This window comes from Callorhinus ursinus, unplaced genomic scaffold (genome assembly GCF_003265705.2).
Source record: "Callorhinus ursinus isolate GAN/ISIS: 27379988/994484 unplaced genomic scaffold, GSC_fseal_2.0 scaffold8, whole genome shotgun sequence".
In the NCBI taxonomy this organism is placed as follows: Eukaryota; Metazoa; Chordata; class Mammalia; order Carnivora; family Otariidae; genus Callorhinus; species Callorhinus ursinus.
This window is the reverse complement of record NW_027397070.1, coordinates 37,444,885-37,468,529: the sequence shown is the minus strand read 5'-3', so window position 1 is coordinate 37,468,529 and position 23,645 is coordinate 37,444,885. Positions and strand designations below refer to the sequence as shown.

General features: G+C 40.3%; 1 protein-coding gene across 3 annotated transcripts in view; it reads right to left on the bottom strand.

Annotated features, from left to right (window-relative positions):
- SYNE2 (spectrin repeat containing nuclear envelope protein 2) overlaps positions 1-23,645 on the bottom strand; it is a 314,602-nt gene that overhangs the window by 65,322 nt on the left and 225,635 nt on the right. For all 3 annotated transcript variants that reach the window (XM_073895326.1, XM_073895325.1, XM_073895327.1), the window contains exons 71-85: positions 22,405-22,536; positions 20,660-20,812; positions 20,325-20,534; positions 19,087-19,188; positions 18,055-18,174; positions 17,713-17,913; positions 16,061-16,234; positions 14,609-14,740; positions 12,465-12,661; positions 11,198-11,330; positions 9,875-10,057; positions 9,076-9,222; positions 7,262-7,438; positions 5,562-5,717; positions 3,860-4,012 (exon numbers count right to left, since the gene is read on the bottom strand). In XM_073895326.1, coding sequence (XP_073751427.1) covers positions 3,860-4,012; positions 5,562-5,717; positions 7,262-7,438; positions 9,076-9,222; positions 9,875-10,057; positions 11,198-11,330; positions 12,465-12,661; positions 14,609-14,740; positions 16,061-16,234; positions 17,713-17,913; positions 18,055-18,174; positions 19,087-19,188; positions 20,325-20,534; positions 20,660-20,812; positions 22,405-22,536 — 2,370 coding nt within the window. The remainder of the gene's footprint in view (positions 1-3,859; positions 4,013-5,561; positions 5,718-7,261; positions 7,439-9,075; positions 9,223-9,874; positions 10,058-11,197; positions 11,331-12,464; positions 12,662-14,608; positions 14,741-16,060; positions 16,235-17,712; positions 17,914-18,054; positions 18,175-19,086; positions 19,189-20,324; positions 20,535-20,659; positions 20,813-22,404; positions 22,537-23,645) is intronic.

Sequence of the window (23,645 nt, the reverse complement as noted above, 5' to 3'; positions counted from 1 at the left end):
TCAGAGCAGCATGACTCATGATAGCCTAAAAGTGAAAACAACCCACAAATGTCCATCAATGGATAAACCAAGTGTGCCATATCCATACAATGGAATGTTATTCATCCATAAAGTTCTGATACAGACTTTAATATTGATGTTGAAAACATGCTAAGTGAAAGACAGACAGAGAACACCACCTGTTGTATGATTCCATGTGTAGGAAATATCCAGAATAGGCATATACATAGAGATAGAAAGTGGATTAGTGTTTCCAGGGACTAAGGAAAGGGAGGAATGAGGAGTAACGGGGGTTTCTTTTTGAGTTGACAAAAATGTCCTGGAATTACTAGTGATGGTTGTATATCTCTGTGAATATACTAAAAACCACTGTATTGTATACTCAAAGGGTGATATCTCAATTTAAAATAAGGATCTGAGTAGAAATGGAGTGTGATCACTATGCTGGCCCAACTGGACAGGTTTATTTGTGATGGGATGTCAAATTTTAGATGTAACCACACAGGCCTGCATTCAGGCCCTCTGTTCTCTGCTTAACATCCACACGGAGGACGCACATCGGTGTTGATTTCTGTAGAAAAATGTTTGGCAGTTCCTCAAACCCTGCCCCAAACAAGACAGATAAACAACCTGGGATGCTAAAATGTCAGTCTCACATTGGCAACGTGTAGGCTAATGTCTTTATAAGCGCTCAATGGCTCTGGAAAAGAATCCATCATTAAGAAAGAATAAAAGATAGTAAGGAAACAAAGGAGGTAGGAAGGGAACTCCTTATAGACGGAAGCTGGGACTCATCTGGGTGGCAGGGAGGTTTCAGACAGAAGGGTGCCTACTATAGGCACATGACTACACAAGGCACCGCCACGGTCCGGGCCACAGAAGGCCTTCATGGCTTCCACATACAAGGCTGGTACAACTACTGGTGCTCTTAAGGGCAACTCTTAGACTATTATAGCTTCATGGAAAAGAAATGGCACATGTGGTTTGAGGGAAAAGATAAGAAGGCCATGAAGCAAAATTCACTACACCAGAAACAAGGAGGAACATTTTCAGAATGTTCAAAGTAGAATCAGCCAGTAGGGCAGCACTGACTGCCATATAGGCACTGCTACAAAGTTAGAAGTACTATCATCCCTATTTTACAGACCAGAAAATTGAGGCATAGAGAGGTGAAGTACCTGCCCTGGGACACACACAGAAAATGGGGCTGCCAGGATTTTTATTTAGACAGAGAATCAAAGCCCCTGCTCTTAAAGATGAGGCTCTACTGACTTTGGAGTACTTATCTATGCATGGTCTAGGTTTTATGTTTTCTGCATTAAAAAAATAACTTTGGGGCACTTGGCTGGCTCAGTTAGTAGAGCACGTGACTTTGATTTCAGGGGTCATGAGTTCAAGCCCCACGTTAGGTAGAGACATACTTTAAAAAATAAAAAAAAATTTTTTTAATAGCATTGAGATATAACTCACATTTCATACAACTGACTTATTTAAAAGTATGCAATCACCATAATCAGTTTTAGAACATTTGTATCACCCCAAAAAGAAACCCCCTACCCACTGGCAGTCACTCCTCATTCTTCCCCAACCCTTCTCCAGCCATGATCTACCTTTGGCTCTAGAGAATGTGTCTATTCTGGACATTTCATATAAATGGAATCCTACAATATATGGTCTTTGGCGACTGCTTCCTCTCACTTAGCATGATGTTTCTAAGGCCATCAATGTTGTAGCAAGTATCAGTACTTCATTCCTTTTTATGGCTGAATAATATCCCATTGCATGGATATACCACTTATTTATCCATTCATAAGTTGAGGGAGACTTGGATCGTTTCTACTTTTTGGCTATTATGAATCATCCTGCTATGAACATTCATGTACAAGTTTTTGGTGTGGACATATGTTATCATTTCTCTTGGAGAGATCCTTGGGAATAAAGTTGCTGAGTCATACGTTAACTCTAGGACCCGCCACACTGTTCTCCAATGCAGCTACTCCATTCTGCATTCACCAGCAGTGGATGGGAGTTTCAATGTCTCCATACCCTTGCTAACATTTGTTACTGTCTGCCTTATTATTACCACGATGAGGGGGGTGTGAAGTAGTATTTCATTGTGGCTTTGATTTGTATTTCCTTGATTAATAATACTGAGCATCTTTTCATGTACTTATTGGCCATTTATATCTTCTTTAGAGAAACAGTTATTCAGATCACTTGCTCATGTTTTCCCTTGGGTTATCTGTCCTTCTATATGGTAGATGCAAGCCCCTAAATAAGCAAATATTTTCTTCTATTTTGTGGTTTGTCATTTCACTTTGTTGATGGTGTCCTTTGAAACACAAACGTGTTTAGCGCCGATGAAGTCCAGTTTATTTTTTCTTTCGTTGCTTGTGCTGTTGGTATCATATCTAAGAAACTATTGCCTAATCCAGTCATGGAGATTGAGGCCTAGGTTTTCTCATTCTTTTGAATGTGGATGTTTAGCAATTCTAGTACCATTTTCTGAAAAGACCATCTCCCGACCCCGGAATTGTCTTGGCATCTTGGCCTAAAAATTAGTTGACTATAATGTGAGAGTTTATTTCTAGACTCTAAACTCTATTCCATTGATCCATATGTCTACCTTCTATGGTAGTACCATCTGCATGTTTTTTTACTTGCATTATCTCAATCTTTTTTACCCCAACATTTTTATTATAATTCACTGTGTTGTGATTGTCTGTTCAAGTACGTATCCTCTAGTAGCCTATGAGCTGTTTAAGGGTAGGACCCATTTATTTTCTTGTTTATCTTTGTATTATTGGCAGTGAGCCTAGTACCTCACAGAAGATATGTTTAACAAATGACTCACACAAGATTTAACATATCTTAACATAGCTTAACTCTGGGGGAGAGTAAGGAGGCTGAGGGTCACCTATGAGTTTCATTCATAAAACGTTATTCCAATTCCCTCTTAGAACAAATGGTCAAAAGTAGATTTTAGTAGACAACAAATAAATCCACAATAAGGACCTCTGGTAAGTATGTACACACCTCTATAATTGTCTAACATTTATAGTTTTTCTCTCCATTTGTGGGGAACCGTCAAAGTTGTAATATCTACAGATGCTGGTCTTTGCTCTTTTGGTGCCCTACTCCTGGAAGGGGAAGATGCAGACTTTAACATGTCTTTTAGGGTGTCTGGGTGGCCCAGTCAGTTAAGCGTCCGCCTTCAGCTCAGGTCATGATCCCAGGGTCCTGGGATCGAGTCCCACATTGGGCTCCCTGCTCAGCAGGGAGTCTGCTCCTCCCTTTCCCTCTGCCCCTCCCCCTGCTTGTGCTCTCTCTTGCCACTCTAATAAAAAAAAAAAAACAACAACAAAAAACACGTCTTTCATAAGATGACCAGACATCTTCTACATTCTTCCTCTCTACTTTCTTCTCACCACATGCTATGCCTCTCCCTGCCTCTGGAGTTCTTCATTTGCTGACCATGCTTCCGCCTTAACAGAGGCTACAGGAGACAGGATCAGAGGCTCCTCCCCGGATGTGCTTTTTCTTAGCTGCTCCTATGGATCTGGCCAGGAAACAGTGCCAGATGCTTTGTTGGGTTGGGGGTGGAGACATTTTTGTCTGTGAGTACATTAGACAAAACAAAGATAACCAGATGGATGTCTAGCCTGCCAATGGTGTTAGAATTGGTGGCTCTACCTCTAATTATCCAGTGCAAAAAAAGAGGGGGATCTGAAATGCTTTTCTCTAGTATTTCTCTGAGCAACTCCTCAGTTTTTAGCGTGGCGTGAATTTCTGTGATTAAACAACAACAATAAAAGATGAAAGAATATATGAAGAGAAATGGTATACTTAGTTCTAGTACCTGGTTGATAACACTGCTCCTTTTTTGAAATAACCCATCAATTCTGAATGCTGTGTCTTCTAACAGTGGCATTGTCCCACTCTCCAAAGTCAGGTAACTTTGTCTCAACTCATCCAGGGCTTTGGATTTAATTGCAAGTTGATTTTCTATATCCTGAAAGGGCAAGAGAGAAAAGTTTTCATATGCACAATATTACAGAACAATGAGGTGTAAGAGACAGGAGATTGCCCTTTTCGAGTAAAAACACCATTAGGGTACATAATTAAATAACATCACACCTAAAGGCATTTTAATCACAATACATTCAATTTTTGCAATAATTTCAATTACTACATGGGTCTAGATTTTGGCAGAGTCTAGGTAATAAATCCTTATCATCATGGTATATTAGAAAGAGTCCAGGAGATGGAGTCCCCGTTCCATGTCTGCCTGGTATTGGCTGTCTGACCGTACATTAAGTCATCAAACCTCTAAGCCTCCATTTTCTCATCTGGAAAACAGTGAGGACACCCCATGCCGTGGATAGTTTAGAACTCAAGTGAGGGCACCTGGGTGGCTCAGATGGTTAAGCGTCTGCCTTCAGCTCAGGTCATGATCCCAGGGTCCTGGGATCGAGTCCCGCATCGGGCTCCCTGCTCCTTGGGAGCCTGCTTCTCCCTCTGCCTCTCTCTCTCTCTCTCTCTCTGTCTCTCAAAAAAAAAAAAAAAAAAACTTTAAAAAAAAAAAAAAGATTCTCTCTCTAAAAAAAAAAAAAAAGAACTCAAGTGAAACCAGGGTGGCCGGTGGAGGATGGTGTGGCATGGACCTGTGGAGTGTCAGCTTCCAGGCCGGAGTTATGCTAAATACGAGATGGCTGAAGGAATTCTAAATGGAAATGGCTAGAAACAGGACAGGACCACTTGCAAAGATCTCTCCTAATGAGCGTTGCTGCTCCCATAGCATGCCCAGTATTCTTCTAGAACCTTCTCCGTAGAACTGGGGTGTGAGCTGACCTTCCAGCACCAACAGGGAGTCGTGTCATGCCCTCATGCAGTCGGTGCAGAAGAAGCATAACCCGTGCCAGCTACAGCGACAGGGACAGCTGGAGTGTTTTCAATAGGGAGGGACACAGTCCGGCAGTACTCAAGGAGGATTAACCTACACTCAGGTGAGGGCATCTCAGAGACTAAGTGACCTGGCAAATGACAACTGAGTAAAACAAAGGGCACAGCCAAGAGCTTCAAGCTCAAATGTGATTTAGACAGTGGTTCCCAGGGACAAGTGGTCCTTTCAGAACACATTACACAGCAGGTAAAAGAACACTATTTTCCTCTGAAGAAACAGAATGAAACACTAAAAATAATGGAAACCTTGGAGTAATTTTGTAAATATTAAGTTAATAAAACACACACACACAAATTGGAAAACATCAAATCAAAATGCCCTTTGAACATTCTCTTTCAGGAGTAACATTCAGGGCTTAGGAACAATAGTAACTGAAAAAACCTTCTTCCGCTTGTCATAAAAAAATAGCATTTTGCAATTTTGTAAAACCCATGGAGGATTATTTTATATAAGAAAGGAAGTAACTGGGGATTTGGAGGAGACCCTCAGAAAGTACAGCCGCTTACCCTAGTCCTTGGGGCAGAAGCAGCGACTAAACAACATGGCCACATAACCAGCCTGGCCACGCCCCGTGGACAGCTGCCGTGGGCCTTCTCACCTGACAGTCCAGGAGCATCTTCTGCACCGAGATCACACTTGCAGGTTTTTGTAAAGTTTTCAGTCTCTCCTCTTGTGCCTCCATCCAGTTGTTCAAAATCTGTATTTTGTTTTCATTCTCAGTGATACTTTCCAAAAGTTGTTCTAAATGTTGTATCTATAAGTTATAGATAATAAAAATTTATTTTAAACCACATGCTTTAAAATGTAAATGTCGTGACAGTTAATTTTAATAAAATAATTTTGTTTCTTCCCCTCATATTTAGCATTAGATTTCCCAATTACTTTTGGAATAAAGATTCATAAATTAGGAAATAGAATTAAAATCCCGTTTAGCATTTGAAATGAAAGCTAACCTAAGCAAGCTGGCTCTTTTGGAGTTCCATAATACCTGTACAAAATAAAATCATGTTGCTAACATTCAATATTTTTTCATTGCACTATCTATTGATATACTACTTTAAACTTAAGAAAACTTTCTTTCCCTAGACACTCTTCATTAGAGTGGCTTAAAAATTAAGTCAGTATCAAAAATATCACAAATAATCAATTTAATAAAATAATGACTATTTTTAATGTCTGTGATTCTTCTCATTTCTCTGCTCACAATTTTTATTAGGTTACAATCACAGTATATGTAAAGTTTTATGTTCCTTTTCCAATATGTCATAGGCACTTGCTTGATTGGTTATGACATATGCCTTATATTAATTTAAAAGCCTGCCCAATATTTTATCAAATGGACACAGTATACTGTGATTAATTATTCCTCTATAGTTGGAAATTAAAGTATTTTACATTTTTCACCAGTATAAATGATGTTGAACACTTTGTGTGCGTATTTTTTCCTTTTCTGAAGGGCTATCTACTTAAGATAAATGTGTAAGAGGTGGCATGGCTAGGTTAAGAAATAAGATTATTACTCTAGTTCTTGAAGTTTTCTAAATGCTTTCCAAAAGGGTATGTAAGTCATTATCTGCATATGAATGGGATAACTTCAGGCTTTTATCTTTATCTTACTAAATTTTTCTAATTTAATAAATGTATAATGTTACATGTTTACTTTGAATGCCTGATAATTGAAGTTGTAATCTTTCCATGATTTGCTAATTATAAATTTACTCTTTTGTGAACTATTTTCTTTGTCCACTCATGCACTTGAATCTTAATTATATAAATCCATTTGTATGCATTCTCTACACATGAAGAAATCAACCAATTGTTACTATCAATTATGTATAAATACTGAATATTTCTCCAAGAATGAGTTTTCTTAATATTTTCAGAGTCATGGAATGAAAATCTACCAAAAGGCCACATACATTTTTCTTCCTTTTCATAATCTTTTCAAAGCTGTAATAGCTTTGCCACTTTTGAACATTTACTTTCACAGAAAACGTCAAAATCTCTGACCATTTAGTAGTCTCACATAATCCTTGACATCTTCTTAAATAAAATTTCTCCTCTTCACTTGCCTAACTCAATTTCCCAGTAAGAAATCTCAAAGAAATAAGAACTTCTTCATATGCTCTTATAGGCACCAGTGGAGAATGCCAGAACATAGGCTTCATAAAAGGGCTATCATGGAGAGGATTATTAGGCTTCACTGTAAGTTAACCATATGAATATCTTTTTTAAAATTTTTCAGAAAGTGGTATTTTGCAAAGGCCAAATCACACAAACCGTGACACATGAGCACACCTTTCTATTTAGAGTTCCATGTACCCGCTGCCATTGGCGGTTCATCTCTCCCAGGTGCTCTGCAAACTCTGTCCTCTCATAGCGCTTACTTTCTACATCACAGGTGCTTAACTGAAGTAATGACTGGTTGACAAAGTCAACGATCCATTGTTTGTAGTCCATTTCCATTCTGAACTCCTAAAACAAACAAACAAAATTAAACAACCAAAACCTGAACTGAAGTAGGTGGAACCGGATCCCCCTCTGGTGCACTCCAGGGGGCGTCAAACTCGCATTCATTAATCAAGGGGCATCCATCTGGAGTTATGTTCTACCCTACCCTCCAATCCCACCGAATGTCTTTGAGCGGAGAGTCTCTTGTAGAATTCCACATGCCTAGGAACAGAGACTCGCCACTTTCAAACAGTCAAAGGTGGCATCGTGTATGGTGGCTGCATTATCTGAACCAAAATCAAGATGCAGGGACTGACAACGGGTTCCTGTGAGTGGCTTCCTGAGAGCTCCACCGGAATTCAGAGCCACCCTGCAGGCTCGTGGAAATGAGAGGATGGGAGGTCTCCAGTTAAGACTCCCCCAGAAAACCCAGGACATTAAGGAACTTTGCCAGTTAGGTCACTGCTCTGTTCTTCTGGGGACAATCTACTCTCCAGGTTTGGAGGACTTTAAGTTCTATAGCAATGCTAAAAACACCCCGGGGCCAATCATGTTTCTGTGGAGCCTGATACTTGTTGGGCTTATCCTGGAAAGTTCCAACACCTCTCTGAAGGCATCAGGGAGAAAACCATGTGGCATGTGCTAGGTTCCTAGAGCCTATAAAATACATATATGTGGACCCTCCAAAGATTCTACTGCTCACTGAAGTGAGGATGTGCTAGCATATAAAAATAAAATCCTTGTTAACATCATGCTTTGTGACCAAGGTATTCATCCTCCGTCTACCAGAGGCTGGATGCATCAGCCTGTGAGGTCTTTGAAAGCAGTGACCAGAGTCTTCATTTATCTCCTATGTTCCTAGTGGCGGACTTGCCTGACACACAGTAAGTGTTTGCGTGTGGCTTGTTCGATGTTAGTTAAATCTACATGAAATCAAACATCACGGAGAAGGCCACCTTCACATCTATTTGTAGAAGGATATAAAATTTTCCTTGCACATTTTCTTACACAAAGAACATTTACTTGCTATCTACCAGACGCCAGGTATTGGGCTAGGTGTGCTACTTTGGGGAGGTGAAGGTAGCTCCTCTCTCAAGAAGCCAAGTCAAGGCGGGGACACAGACAAGTAAGCAAATAATTACAGCACCATGGAGACACCTAATCCCAGAAAGTAAACTCATCTGGCAGGGAGAGTCAGGAGTAGATTTCCAAATCAGGCGATACTTGAGCAGACTCTTGAAAGATGATGGAGAGCATTTCTACAGCTAGAAGTGGGGCACGAGAATGCCAGCCTGAAGAAGTAGCATGCACCAAAGCATGAGCAGGGAGAGCACCAGACACAGCTGGTTCATTTGCTTCTAGCAGAGTCTAGGGTCTTAGTGGGTAATGAAAAAAAGAGGAGGCTGGAGAGGTAAAGAGGGGTCAGAGCCAGTTAAAAGCTTGGATTCTGTCCTGTGGTGATGGAAGCTACCACAGGCAACCAGGCGGAAGAAGAACAAGTATGCTAACATCTGCCTAGACTCACCCAACAGCCCATTCCTCACCCCTAGAATGAGTTTTTCTAAATCACATCATATGTGTCTCTTTGTCCCGTATTCCCCTTCTGACTGACTTGCCTTCTTATTTAATGAAAAGGCTTCTGGCTCTTTTTGTTTAATTACCTTGTACTTCTGAAGAAGATTTTTCACTTGAGATGCAGAACTCAGTGAACGCTCAGAGTCTTCATCTGCAGTTTGGTGTTCCACACTGTTCATCCAGCTAATCATTTCTGTGATTGCTTTACGAGATGGCAATTTCTCCATCTGAAGCTGCAAGGACAAAATGATTTCCATTTAATTACCTGCCTCTGACAAAATGAATCAAGGGCATCCACTAGAGATGATATCTGGTTTGATAAAAGGTCTCGCTTCATAATTACGCAGGTGACTCACAAAAACAAACACAGCATTCAGGCTTAGAATAAGTGACCCCCCCCGCCCTTTGGGTGCCTGGGTGGCTCAGTCGTTAAGTGTCTGCCTTCGGCTCAGGTCATGATCCCAGGGTCCTGGGATCAAGTCCCACATCGGGCTCCCTGCTCCGCAGGAAGCCTGCTTCTCCCTCTCCCACTCTCCCTGCTTGTGTTCCTACTCTCACTGTCTCTCTCTGTCAAATAAATAAAATTAAAAAAAAAAAAAAAGAAAAATTAAAAAAAAATAAGTGACCCCAAAACAATGACAATGACCTTCACATAAAGTAACCCAGCAATGCAGATAAACTGGGAAATAAAGTAATTAAGCCTGATTTCTCTGTTAAGAAAGATCCCACTGGAGGAGAGGCCAGTAATTAAGACCTATATTCAGTGGTACCAGCACTGAAAATAGGTGGTGTCAATGAAAATTACTGAGTCAGAGAAATAATTTTAAAGGAGTTGTGAGCTAACAAGTGAAAGCTAATTCGAATGCTGCGTCTTGAAACACCTACCTGGTGAAGTTTTTCTTGAACATCTGGAAGTTGAGTTATGAGCATGGTCCACTTCTGTTCAAACTGTGCTAACGCAGCTCTCAGCGTGGCCGCATCGGCTTCTTTTAGGTGGAGAAGCTGGTTCCCGGTGCTTACAACTGCGGCCTTCAGGGACGACTTGCCGTCAAGCTCCTTTGAAAACTCCTAGAGGAAACAGTTGGAACATTGAGAAATGTTAAGAATTTGAAAACAGCAAAGAGTAAGAGTCAGAATAACTGGTTAGAGTCAGAAGCTAAATCACTGAACTCGATTCACATCACGAATGTTTGCATGTGTATCTATCTGTGTGTGTGTGTGTGTGTGTGTGTGTGTGCGTGCGTGTGTATGCTCATAAGGGCACGTACACACACAGCTTTTTCCTAAGTGTCAGGCACTGTTCCAGGCATTAGATAGAGGACGAGGAACAAAAGAGATGGAATTCCTGTCCCTTGAGGGGCTTAATTATTTTTTAAAAAATAGACAAATCACTTCAACTTTTTAAAAATAATTTTTTTTTAAGATTTTATTTATTTATTTGACAGAGAAAGACACAGCGAGAGAGGGAACACAAGCAGGGGGAGTGGGAGAGGGAGAAGCAGGCTTCCCACTGAGCAGGGAGCCTGATGCGGGGCTCGATCCCAGGACCCTGAAGGCAGACGCTTAACGACTGAGCCACCCAGGTGCCCCGCCCCCAAATCACTTCAACTTTAAAAGAAACAGCACACAAAATTCACATGAAATGAACTAAGTGCAAGTAATTTTTAACTAAAATATTTGAAATCTTTCCTTTGTCTTTACAGGTGTTTTCAAGTATATTTTAAAATATTTACATTTTAATACCAAGGTGAGTGATCATTGCTATAAAATATGAAATTGGAGAAGAGAGAAAAAATACAGGAAAGGAATAAATTTATACTACAAAAGTAATACTTTCTTTAAGAAAAATCTCAAAATCATAGAACAACATTTTTGTAGAAATATCAGTTCTGCGTATGACAGTTTAAAACCATGTGTTTTTTAGGGGGAAGCAGGGAGTTATTTCCTGCATTTATAAAGCATGCCCCGTGTCAGAGGAAGTTTTAAATTTATATACATTTTGTAGGGTCAATTAAAAATGTACTGTATCATTATTTTAAATATATAAATGACCAGTATAAATAAATAGCTTTAAGTTTGATGAATGCCATTAGCCCAAGTCTTATCCCTTATCCACTAATGATTATGGAGACTATCGCTATCAACCCTGGTCATGTCCCTCTGATATTTCCAACAATAATTATCTGAGCATATTCTATTACAACTTACAAAAAAGTTGTTTATGTTGCTTCTGACCGTATCCAAGTCCTGAGACACATTGAGGGATTGTTCTTTCCAGTAATTCAGAGTTTGCTGAGAAGATTCCAACCACTTGGTTAACTGATCCGAATCTCTGGTATAACTAACAGAAGCACAGTGAGAGAGAAAGAAAGTTAGAAATGTACTCTATGGAGGATATGCATCATCGGCATATTTTCTTCTTATTTTATTATTCAGAAAGTCAAGACACCCTCTGTTATCCCATGCCCCAAATCTGATGCTCCTGGCGTCTTCTATAACTCCCTTATGAAGAATCTAGAACAAAATGGGCATTTTTAAGGTCTAAAACATTTTCTTATTACAGCTATGCAAAAATAAACCCATGGGTAAAGACGAACCATGAGAAACTATGGACTCTGAGAAACAAACTGAGGGTTCTAGAGGGGTGGGGGTGGGGGGATGGGTTAGCCTGGTGATGGGTATTAAAGAGAGCACGTACTGAAGGAGCACTGGGTGTTATATGCAAACAATGAATCATGAAACACTACATCAAAAACTAATGATGTAATGTATGGTGATTAATGTAACATAATAAAAAAATAATAAAATAAAATAAGTAAACCCATGGGTAAGGACAGCAATTATTTTTATTCACTAAATGTTCTTGACAGATTTGTTTATAGTAAAATACAACCAGCATTTGCATAAGTTGTATAACAATAAACTGTTGTTGGCTTGATACCAACGTATTTATTGGAGGTGAAGGAAAATATCCAAGGAAAATGCTACTCCTCTTGTAACTTTTAAACTTTAGTTAAGATAAGTTCCCTATGAGGGAGGGATGAGGAGATTCAAATGTTCTATGTTCTGTCTTTTCCTCAAGGGGTTCAAGATTAGGTCCCCTAAACAAAATTCTCTGAGGAACTTTAAAGACTTTTTCAAACTGTTCTGTTAGCTAAAATTAGTATTTTTTAATTTAAAAACTTTGGGAGGAGAATAGGAAAGAGTGACATCGTGGCATAAAGGCAACGTGTATAACTTTAGAACATAATTCCTAGTTTTCATAGAGCTGATTACATATTATCCTGAGTCTAGCAAACCAACCTCGGAGAACCTAGATCCCACTTAGCCCAGAAGAGGGGCCCAAGAGCTTTAATTGTTGACGAAAAACCTTGTAACAGGGAGACCGCGTGTAAAATGTGGTTGACCACAGGATCCCTCTGAGGTCTTTCTCCATGTGGAAATCTGAGTGCAATCCATCCCTAAGAAAACATACCTGAGCAGATGCTTGAGAAGTGTTTGCAGTCTGTGTAGTTCATGGTCGATTTTTTTGTTTAGGGCCAACCACTGCTCTTCTAGCTTTGCAATCTGGCCCTCTAGTTCAGGACAGCTCACGGATGCCACCAGCTGTTTGCCTTCATTCAGAGTTTGGTAAAGCCGGGCATGCTTTTCATCAATGTTCCTTTTTATTTGCTAAAAAAAGGTAAAGTCACAGAGTGAATTATTTAAAAATGAAGCCAATCTATTCACAAGTACTTCATTAAAAACCTACAGTAGAGGCTACTGAAGAAAGATTAACACTCTCCTAACCCTCAAGACTCTTGCAATGTGGCTGAAGAAACATGATTCATGTTTTATTGATCATCTTTCATGATGAGAGTGTCCAATTAATGCAATTTCTATGGCACATTTCTTTAGAATATCTGAGAAGTTGTTTTTGTTTTTAAGATTTTATTTATTTATTTGACAGAGACAGAGAGAGAGAGAGAGAGAGAGAGCACAAGTAGGGGGAGCGGCAGGCAGAGGGAGAAGCAGACTCCCTGCTAAGGAAGGAGTCAGATGTGAGGCTGGATTCCAGGACCCTGGGATTATGACCTGAGCCAAAGGCAACACTTAACCTACTGAGCCACCCAGGTGTCCCTATTGTATCTCTGAGAAGTTTTAATTATGCCATTTTATATACAGGAGTCAGAATGCAATGGCCACTCAGCCCATAAGGTACAGAGCCAGCAATGAACAAGGTTTGTTCAACTCCAGAGGCCACACAGACCCTACGTTCCATGGCCTACAGATGTCCGCCGATCAAAACAGATGCAAATCTCTCTGTGACGCAGAGGACCGAGAATGACCTAAAGAAATCTGTAAGTTAGACGGGCTTTACAAAACATCTGCCTTTCAAGTCCACAAACTTATTTAAAGGTCTCAGAACACTGATTTCATTTGAAAAAAATAGTTCAAATTTAACAGAATCATAGGTTGCACTTTAAGAGACATGATCTTTTCAGGAAATCATCAGGCTTCTATGAGGTGGGCGAATATGAACAGTTCCTTACCACAATGAGGTTTAAAATGCTACTTTCCATTGTATTCTCTTAGCTATTCAGAGAGTATGTCTGCATACTAACTAACTAGGCTAACGAACAAAGAATTAAGCAGCAGCTTCCTGGCCCCAGAGGATTCAGATTTATCTTAGAGTTATGCTCAATATAATAAGAGGGAAAGAGATCAATTGTACCCTTCCAGGCATCTAAACAGCATGGTTAGAGCATCGTTACCTCTGGAAATGCTCCTTCCAGCAGCTGAAATGTTTCTGAGGAATGGCAAGGTCCTGCCAAGTATTTCATGCATTTTCCATCCCAGAGTCTATTCAGGCAACACACCTGCTTCTGAAGTTTTGAAACTGACATCTGATAACCACCTCCAGCCGCACAGCTCAGATGCTGACGACATATATTCAAAAGTTAGAACCAAGTGTTTTAAGTTTTCTGTTGAGAAGACTTAAAACTCATTTTTATCTTGTTGGTCATGATCTCAGTGCCACTCGAAAGCCATTTTAAGGTGCTCTCTTTTCTATGGCATCAAAATTTGAGGCACAGAGACTTTGATGATACTACTACTAAATGTTGCACAAGAAAAATTTTGTTTGAAGTCTTTTTATAATGCTGGTGGCAGATAACAGATGATTGCCTCTTTCACAGGCTATGTCCAAACAGGGCTTCACTGAAGTAGGAAAACCAAATATAGGTTTAGTGGCCCACGTTTTACAAAGTTCTTTCTGTGCCTTAACTCATTTCCATGCCCGGATATCCACCTCCTGAGACAGGGAGAACTAGCCTGATTACCTACATTCTACAGATAAAGAAACTACAGATAGAGAGACTTAAGAGACAAAAAGGTGACATAGTGACAGATAAGAGCCAGGACTCAAACCCAGGACCTCCACCCCAAGCCAGACCTGTGGCTGCGCAGAGCAGCCCCAAAATCAAATCTGCAGTTTCTCCAAGTATGTCTAATAGTGAGTGGTGTGATGAACTTCAATTCAAATCATTCACCTTCAAAGGTGAGCGATTTAGTCAAAGCAAAGGAAAACAAAAAATGCAATGGACCGTGCCTCTGATAGATTCAACAGGAGCAAATTACCTGGTAAAATGAAATCCTTTCCATTAATCTTTCCTCTGTCTCTTCCACCAAACTCACAGAGGGCAAGGTAGATACCAGAATTTCCAGATCCTTTTCAAGAGATGTATAGTTTTCATCAAATTCTTCCCATTTCTAGAGAATCAAGAACGTAACATCAGTGGGAGCCCTTTTCTAGACTAGTTGCAATGACAAAATTAATCATAAAAATAAAAATGAACTCTGAGACCATACAAAATTAAAACACAGATTCCAGGGGTTTCTGAGAGATATAACCCACCCTTGTAAGAGCTCAGCATCTAATAGAAAAAAAAACTCCATCGTCTTTGTGGAGAGAGTTTTGAGAAATCCGGTTGGCATGTTTTATGCTTGTCTCATCAAATCGAGCAGCGAGTAATATGATTAAGTTAAAGGGATCCTCTCAGCATACACACCACTTCTGTGGAGACTTCAGAGTTGGAAGAGAGCCTTTCTCTTGCTTGGAAAGGAAGGGGCTAACTTTTAGAGCCTTTCTCAATAGAGGCTCCTGCGAGGTTGCATCTGCCCTCCCTGCTCTAACCCCCACCCACTGAACATTACCTAATTGTGCCGCTAAGAGCGTAATCCCACTGTCGGAGGAATGTGGGCTTACACTTCATCAGGGGAGGACTATTTTCTTAGCCCGAGTCTTGCCTTGTCCTAGTTCTCGTCATGTCTATGGAGGCCCACCACTAGGATCTCAGCACACTACAGAGCTGACTTACAGACACTAAATATTACCTGTTGGAAAAATAACCCCCTTATTAATCTCTTATCTACTGAAGTATTGGGTCACCTGGCCATCAGGGGCACTCTTTGGGCTCACAGGGTCTTTTTTTTTCTTTTTAATACCATGAAATATTGCTACAAATATCAATTTGACAAGCTAACCAGAAAATTCATTTCACTAGCATAAAATAACATTATCACATTATAAAGCTGGATATTTCCTTGCTTTTTGGTTATTTCCTTTAAGAGCTAACATCCACTGTGTTTAAGAAGTTAAAGGTGAAAACCTTAAAACTGAGAAAGAACTTTATGCAAACTTAATTTTCTTCTTTGAACTCAGATAAGACTATCAGGAGTCCACTTCAGCCTGTCCTCTTCAGAAAGTACTGTTTCTGAACCACTGACTGTTTCATGCAAATATTTGACCTCATTCAGGATCTTAAAGTGCTCTCAATTTTGTTTATTTGCACACAAACCTAGAAGGTGAAAAGATGCTGTCATTCCCTAATTTACATATGAGAAATCTCAGTGAATATTTCACTAAGGGAGTAGCACTCAGAGCTAGAACAGGCCTCCACCCTCCTCAGTGTTAATTCCCATTTAACTACTGCTTAATGATAAATAGACGCTTCTGGATACTGGGAGGCAGAGGTCAAAATTCCAGAAGTCCAAGCTTATGTACAAAGTTTACGTAACCCAAATAAATACCTGTAGCAAACTCTGTAGTTTTATTCCACATTGGTGTGACTTTTCCTCCAGTAATTTAACTTCTTTTATTTGTTCTGCCCAAAATGTCTCCTTCTTTTGCAATAAAGAAGGAAGGATTTTGTTGGAGTATGTTTGGATCAACAGCATGTCAGCAACAAGCTTCTGGAAAAAAAGCTGTAAAATGGACAAGGTTTTAATATTTACTTATTTCTATAGTGCGAGAACTTGCAAACCAAATTACTTCCAACTTTTATACACTTTTATTCGCTTTTTAATCCCAAATCCCAAGACAGCCATGGAGAGTCGAACATATGAGGAAAGAAAAAGAAAACTGACTGCGTGCCCCTTAGTCTTTAACATTAATGGCATTTTAACAAGTCATAAAGAAAAAACCATCCTAAGTAACATTTTCCACAAAACAGTCCTATGTAAAAGGGCAAACATTATTAGTCAATTTCAATTTCCAGTGAGACCTTCCTAAATTGGTTACTCTGAGTTTTAAGAAACTTTACAGAAAGGTAGATCTGTGGCGGATTTATTTCAAGACAATAAAATGGCTGGATAGATGTGTGAGCCCGAGAAGCCCACACATGGAACAGCCAGAGGTTCCTACATTCCGGCTTGACTTTCTACTCAATAAAATGGACAAATAAAGGGAATTTGTTGACATGGTCTATTGGGATCCTGGGATGTAAAAGCTCCCAGATTAACACTTAAGAACCTTTACACAGGAAGGCTTTCCTTTACATGGTTGTCCTCCATTTATAGTCAACTGCCCCTTCTAATTGTTTGGAGGAACTTCTTAATGTGAATTCCTTCTCCTATTTCCTTGAAGAGGATACAGTGAAGGTTTAGAACAGCATCCAGCATAGGTCCCAACACACTGTAGATATTCATTATATTATTTTCTCCTTTCCCCCTCCATTCTTTATACAGTATTTACCTCTGAATTTCTTAGATTAAGGTCTACTTGTCACAAGCTTAGACTTCTGCTGCTTTAGGCAGGAACTGTCTTACACACTTTTTTACATCAACACTTAAATTACTACAGGTCTTTAGTCGGTAATCATGAGGTTTTTGTTTAAGAAAATGAAAGGAAAACTAAAAGATTTATTGTAGCATTACACTAGGTATATATTTATGTACTGAGGTATATATATTTCTTTTGGTCACAGTTCTCAGGAAAGCCTTCACTAATCTGAATTCAGCTTCCCCTCTTAAATGCTCTGAAGGCATGTATCTCAATTTTAATTTGAAATTTGTTTGAAGGACTCTTCATAAATAGGTCTTCTCTTTCAACCAAAAGCTCCATGAATGTAAGCAACTGTGCTGTTTTCACTCACAATCAAGTCTTTCTGACTTAGACAGCATCCCCTTTCTTCTTTGGTGAAATATACATTTCTCATTCATTCATTCGTTCATTGTTTTAACAAACATCTATTAGAGGGCTCCCAGTATTCACTCACAATCATATTCTTAGAGGTTAGCAGGGTTCCTGGTATACTGGGAGCCCTCTAATAGATGTTTGTTAAAACAATGAACGAATGAATGAATGAGAAATGTATATTTCACCAAAGAAGAAAGGGGATGCTGTCTGTTTAAGTCAGAAAGACTTAAGTCTATGAAAAGCTAATCTGACCCATGTGTCTTACCTTGTGATTTTGTATTTGAGCCTGTAAGGCAACTTTACTCTTGGTTTCTTGTAAGTGGTCATGAGCAAGCTTTTCCTTCCCGATATCCACTAGTTCCGCCATGCCTCGCAACAAGGCATCTTGCTGACTCTCCGTGATGAAAGGGCTGCTGAGTTCGGTGTACCTGGCTCTCAGGATTCCCCACGTACTGTCAAGTACATCCTGAAAAGAAAAAGCACCTTTATCCAATCATGAAAGGAATCCAACTGGAGAATGAATCTAAACTCCCTTCATGGGGGAAGAAAGTCTTACTCCTTATAATCACAGTAATTCACTGATTGAATGTTTTCTGCTCAGACATACCTCTAATTTGTAAACCTCTTGCAATAAAACATAAGGTAAATGAAGCCTCTCCCCTTCGTCTCTTAGTTTTGCCACTCGGCTCTCAGAGTTCTGCAGCTCCATTGTATATGTATCTGCTTTCTAAAGTGAGAGACGATGCAAAAAAGTAAAATGCTTTAAGTCAGAGAGGTGCATATATTCATTTTAAAAGAATTACACAGTACAGAAAAAAATTTAGGGAAACCTAAAAATCCCACTTCTCCTCCCTCACCTCCAGCTTCTGCCAAAGAGCCACAGTTGACAGCGTGGTCCCACCTCGTTCAAAGGTCACCCTTACACTCGCTGAGCGCACACGTCCTTCCACTCTGCCATCCGTATCCTCACCTAGCAGCTTCTCAGTTGCTCTTCTCATCAGTAAAAACATCTGACTCCTTTTAATGGGACACACAGTATGCCATCCTAAGGCCACCCACTGCTTTTGTAACAGGCTGCTCTTAATGGCTTTTGGGCTACTTGAGGGTTTTTGATTCAAGCAGCACTACTAGGTTCATCCTTGAATATTTATATACATATTTACCTCTGTGCACTTGTCTTCCTTAGGCTAAGTGCAAGTCCAACACCTAGAGTGGTGTCTGAACATAGTAGGTACTCAATGAATACTTGCTGGGTATATGAATGAGGTGAAACTGCTGTGGGTGGAAGAGCATTTACACGTCGAATTCTGATTGACAAGCCACGGACCCTGAGAAGCTGGACGAATCACCACCCCTCCCAAGAGAAGGACAGCCTCCTTTCCCAAAGCCCACACCAACACAGCACAAACTTACATTTTTGCCCAGGTGATAGGGGACAATGAATGGTCTTGTGCTGGTTTAATTTACTCTTCATAAAGAATGACTTACGAGTTATTTTTCAAGGTCAACAGAGTTTTCATTTTTATCTATTTGTTTAAGCCTTGCCACTGCTCACAAAGGGAAGTGGTTCAGAAGACAGCTATCACACAAAACTCTTTGGTCCCAGGTTAGATCAGTTTAACTATTTTGACTTGATTACCTGAAGCTGTTCATCAATACTCTGGCCACTAATTTCATTCAGAGACTGTTGTAAAGATGTTTTGTTCTTGATAAGTTGATCATACAGTCGCTTTATTTCATTCTGCATAAGAAGATAAATTCAGGAAAACAGTGAGAATCTCATTTAGGCCTTCATGACCTTTTCTTAGAAGTTACTTGTCCTTTAATATTTGTGCTACCGGAAGTTTCAAACATATACCAAAATAGCGGACTCCCTGCGTCACCATCACCTGGCTTTAACAATTACTGACTTGTGGCAGGTCATCTCTGCTCTGTCCCCTCCCCTGAGCTTTCTTGACCGTACCTGATCTCCCTCCCCTCAGATTATTTTGAAACAAATCACAGGTATCTTATTTCATCAGTGTAAGTTTCAGTATGTATCTTTAAAAGATGAAAATTCTTCCCTTTAAAAATACTACAGATCAACAATAATTCCTTAGTACTATTAACTGTCAGGACGGGTTCACATTTCTCTAATTGCCTATAATTTTTCTTTTTGGTTTGTTTGAATTGGAATCTAAATGAGGTCCAAAAGGTTGCAATGGAATAGCAGCAGGCTCCCCAAGCATCTCTCTTTTTTGTTCCTGGGATTTTGGGTGGGATGGTGGAAAAACTAGGTCTTTTATTCTACACAGCTTCCCACCATCTGGATTGGGCTGACTGCCCTCCCACAGTGCTGCTCAACATGCTCTTCTTCCCTTGGGTCTATTTTACTTGGATTCTAGAAGCCTGATCAGATTGAGGTTTGATTTTGTGGGCGAGACTCCTTCATAAGCGGTGTTGTGTTTCATTTCTTTTTCTCTAGTTAGGAAGCTACTAAAATCGTCTGTCCGCCTCAGGTCTCTCCTTCAATCCACAATAGACAACGGCCAGATGAATCTACCTGAAACACACAGACTGTCCTTTCTTTGCTCAAAAACTTTAATGGCTCCCTTTTACCTAGAAATCCTCCCCTATGACGCTCATTGACCGCTAAATGGAACAGAGGAAAGAAACAGTGTGTTAGCTCGATCTAACAAATTCAAACCATAGCTTTGGGAAGGACCTCGCTTTCAAATGGTCTTCAATCATGTGCAGCAGAATTAACCTAGAAACCTTCACAGAGAGAACATCTCACCACTTTCCTCGGCAATCTCTATTCACGAATGCTGCCAAGAATAATGGAATGGGAGTTAACCTAAAACAGTGCCAAAGAAAGCCGAGTGTCTAGCTCTGTACCTGATAACTGCGGTTATAGTCGAGGCCAGCTTTCAGGGATTTGCTTTTAGAGGCAGCTGTGGCCTGGGTGTGCTTCAGGTAGACTTGGAGGTTGTCAAAACACTGAAGAAACAAGCTGGTGTTCCTCCCGGGCCAAGTCATGGCTTTCACGAGGTCATTCTTCTTGTCACCCATAGCTAAGTAAAGTTTTTTCAATTCAAGAGCCAGTGTCTGCAAAGAGGAGAGGGAGGAAAACACAGTGAATGAAGTCTGACCTTAAGAGGCTTCAGCTCGGGCTTAAATGGTGGGCTGCCTGCAGCAATGGCCAACACATGGGCTTGCTAGAAATTCCCCACCTCGTAGTGCACCTGCTGAGCACAAACATCCTCTCTGAAGAGCCCAGGTGTCTGCAGCATCTCCTCCACCCTGCCAAGGCACTGACTGAGGGTCAGAAATAGCTCAAATAATTTTTTATCCAAATTTATGTATGTTTCTTCTGTCATGTTTTCCTGAATCAAGAGGAAAAAAAGAAAAAAAAATCATTAGGATTCCTTGCCTTCCTAAGCCTGAATTTTCCCTGATTTCTGTTAAAGTTTACAATTTACGTTATACTGTTTTATAATTGGTTGTTTTGAACACTCTGCAAACTAGGTAGAAGACTGAATAAATAAAATTAAGATGTTAACTCTGAGCAAAACAAGTTTATAAGAAACTCAATGTTAGGCAGTGAGTTGACTATTGAAATGGAATTAAAAGGTAAATCACCAAATGAAGGACTTCCTTAAGGGGCCATCCAGGTGGAGGTGTGGTCCCAAGTAAAGCATACTGTCCCTCTTCCCACTGCTCCCTGCCTCCAACATTTTAATGTAGGAGAAAGTAGGTTAATGAAATCAAGTGTGGCTTGGAGAAGGAAAAGAAGTCAAGACATCTGAAGGGGTTGACTGGAAAGAGGTACAATATTTCAAAGATAGGAATGGCAGGCACAGCATGGTGACTATAGATAATAATACTGTATTGTATTTGAAAGTTGTTAAGAGAGTCGATCTTAAAAGTTCTCATCACAAGAAAAAAATTTTTATAACTCTATGTGGTGATGGATGTTGGACTTATTGTGGTGACCATTTCACAATAAATACAAATATCAAATCACTTTGGTATACACCTGAAACTAATAGAGTGTTATGTGTCAGTTATAGCTCAATAAAAAAGGATCAGGATGGGCTGTGGAGCAGGGGGCAGTTGGAAGTGTCATTTATGGGCTGACTGTGAGAATTAAGGCCCCCTTAGATGTACGACTCCAAGGGGGGGCGCCTAGGGTTGTGCCACTGTGCCCTGATGAGTTCGGGAGCCACAGATCTCCTTAGGTTTTAGCATAAGCTGCTAGAACCACCCCTTTTTCTTTACCCACGATCACCCTGAATTCTTGACCAGTTACAAGTAATTTAGAAGCATGCCAAAACTGTAATCAGCCCAACCTGGACTCTGTTTCCTACCATCTTCTCTGGTGGACACCTAACAATATGCACAGCATACCATTTCAACATTAAATCTAGTCAAGGTTGGAAATCCTGTCAATACTCCCCTCCTTCCTCACCATTCCAATCACAGAACACCCCTGCGGACAATACTAATCAACAATGACCCTTGTTGGGGTGCCTGGGTGGTGCAGTTGGTTAAGCGTCCACTTGGTTTCGCCTCAGGTCATGATCTCAGGATCCTGGGATTGAGCCCCCCGTTGGGCTCTGTGCTCAGCACGGAGTCTGCTTGTCCCTCTCCCTCTGTTCCCCCGCCCCCAGCCCCGCTCTTTCTCTAGCTCTAAAATAAATAAATAAATATTTAAAAAACAAAACAAAAAAACAATGCCTCTTGCTCCTGCCAATCGTGGATGTGGGTTCAGAAGCCTTTGTACATGATGCTCTAGGCAGCCACTAACCAAATGTGAGCTGGCAAAAGAGATAGATTGTCTTTGCAATTCCAGGACCCATTCCATTATGTATTCTACTATATATTCAATAAAGACAATTATGACTGATTCACAGCGTCCCATTTCCCTTCTTCTTTGATACCGCAATGAGGAGAATACGTAACGTGACGTTGCTACCTGGGTCTGCAGATTACTGGCTTCTTGACGCAGGTCTTCCAGCTGTGTGGTGTATGTTTTCAGTTCTTCAGTTGTTGGGTATTTAAAGTTATACACACTCACACTGGGCAGAACACTCATATTTGTGGCAACCTATATGAAAAAGGGAAGCCTTATTACCATTTGAGATCCTGGTGATGTTAATGGAAAACAGCAAAACTGCCTTCACATGTTACCTTCACGTCAGGGTTTCTGCTATCTCGTCACTTGTCAGACAAAACAGTTACATCTTAAATATTGTGGAAAGGTGATGAAATTCAAAAGGTCATGAAAAGGTTTACTGAGACACTTAAGGGTCCATTTAGATATCAAAATGAGGGAAAAGAAACCATCACTTGAAAACCAGAGTAAAATCACTAATTCTTCAATTTAGTAGACATACCCCTCATGTTAAGAGGTTAGTGGTTTCTTTTCCCATTTATTGGGAGGCCCCCGGTATATGGTCAACTCTTAGAATAGAACACAGTCACCTCCAGGAACAGATTTGCATCTTGATTTGCCACTGAAAAACGAAGTAAGTATTAAAAATGCGCTGTGACTTTAGCAGAGAGAAAGGTTCAGAATTCATTCGTTTTTCAAACTGGAAAACGAATAAATACAAAGGCCCAGGGTGAGGTGGTATCTAACTCTGCTTGGGGAAAAGAACTCCTGAGGGTGTTCTACTGTTGGAAAAAGAACAATACACATGGTACAGTGTGTAAGACAAGGAGAAACCAAGACTGAAGCCCTACCAATGAATTTAACTCAACATTAATAGGTCAAAGAAGGTTCTTGGCAGAATAGAGCTGAAAAGTTCCCACCAGGCTGGAGAACTGTGAAAAAGGTGGTAAGTTCTACTGCTTGAGTGCAAAGCTGAAGGCAAAAGCGTGACGGCTGTGACGGCTGTGCCATGTTATTCCGCTCACAGGCTCCCTGGTTAGAGAGAAACCCAGCAGTAGCTGGGGCAGTATGAACAAAACCTACAATGGCAGTAAGAGAGCATGTTGACGGGATCCAGGGGCCACTGGAACAGGGGCTGGAATCTGGCACTGCACATTCCAAATTAGCTCTTGATGAATGAATGACAGTAATACGGCACTGGATTGTTTTTAAAGTGTTTTTTTAAACATATATTATTCATTCCTTTATTCACTCAACATATCGAAACTGAGACTTGAAAATGTTTTGGGTACTGGGCCAGGCACTCAAATGTGAACCAGGCA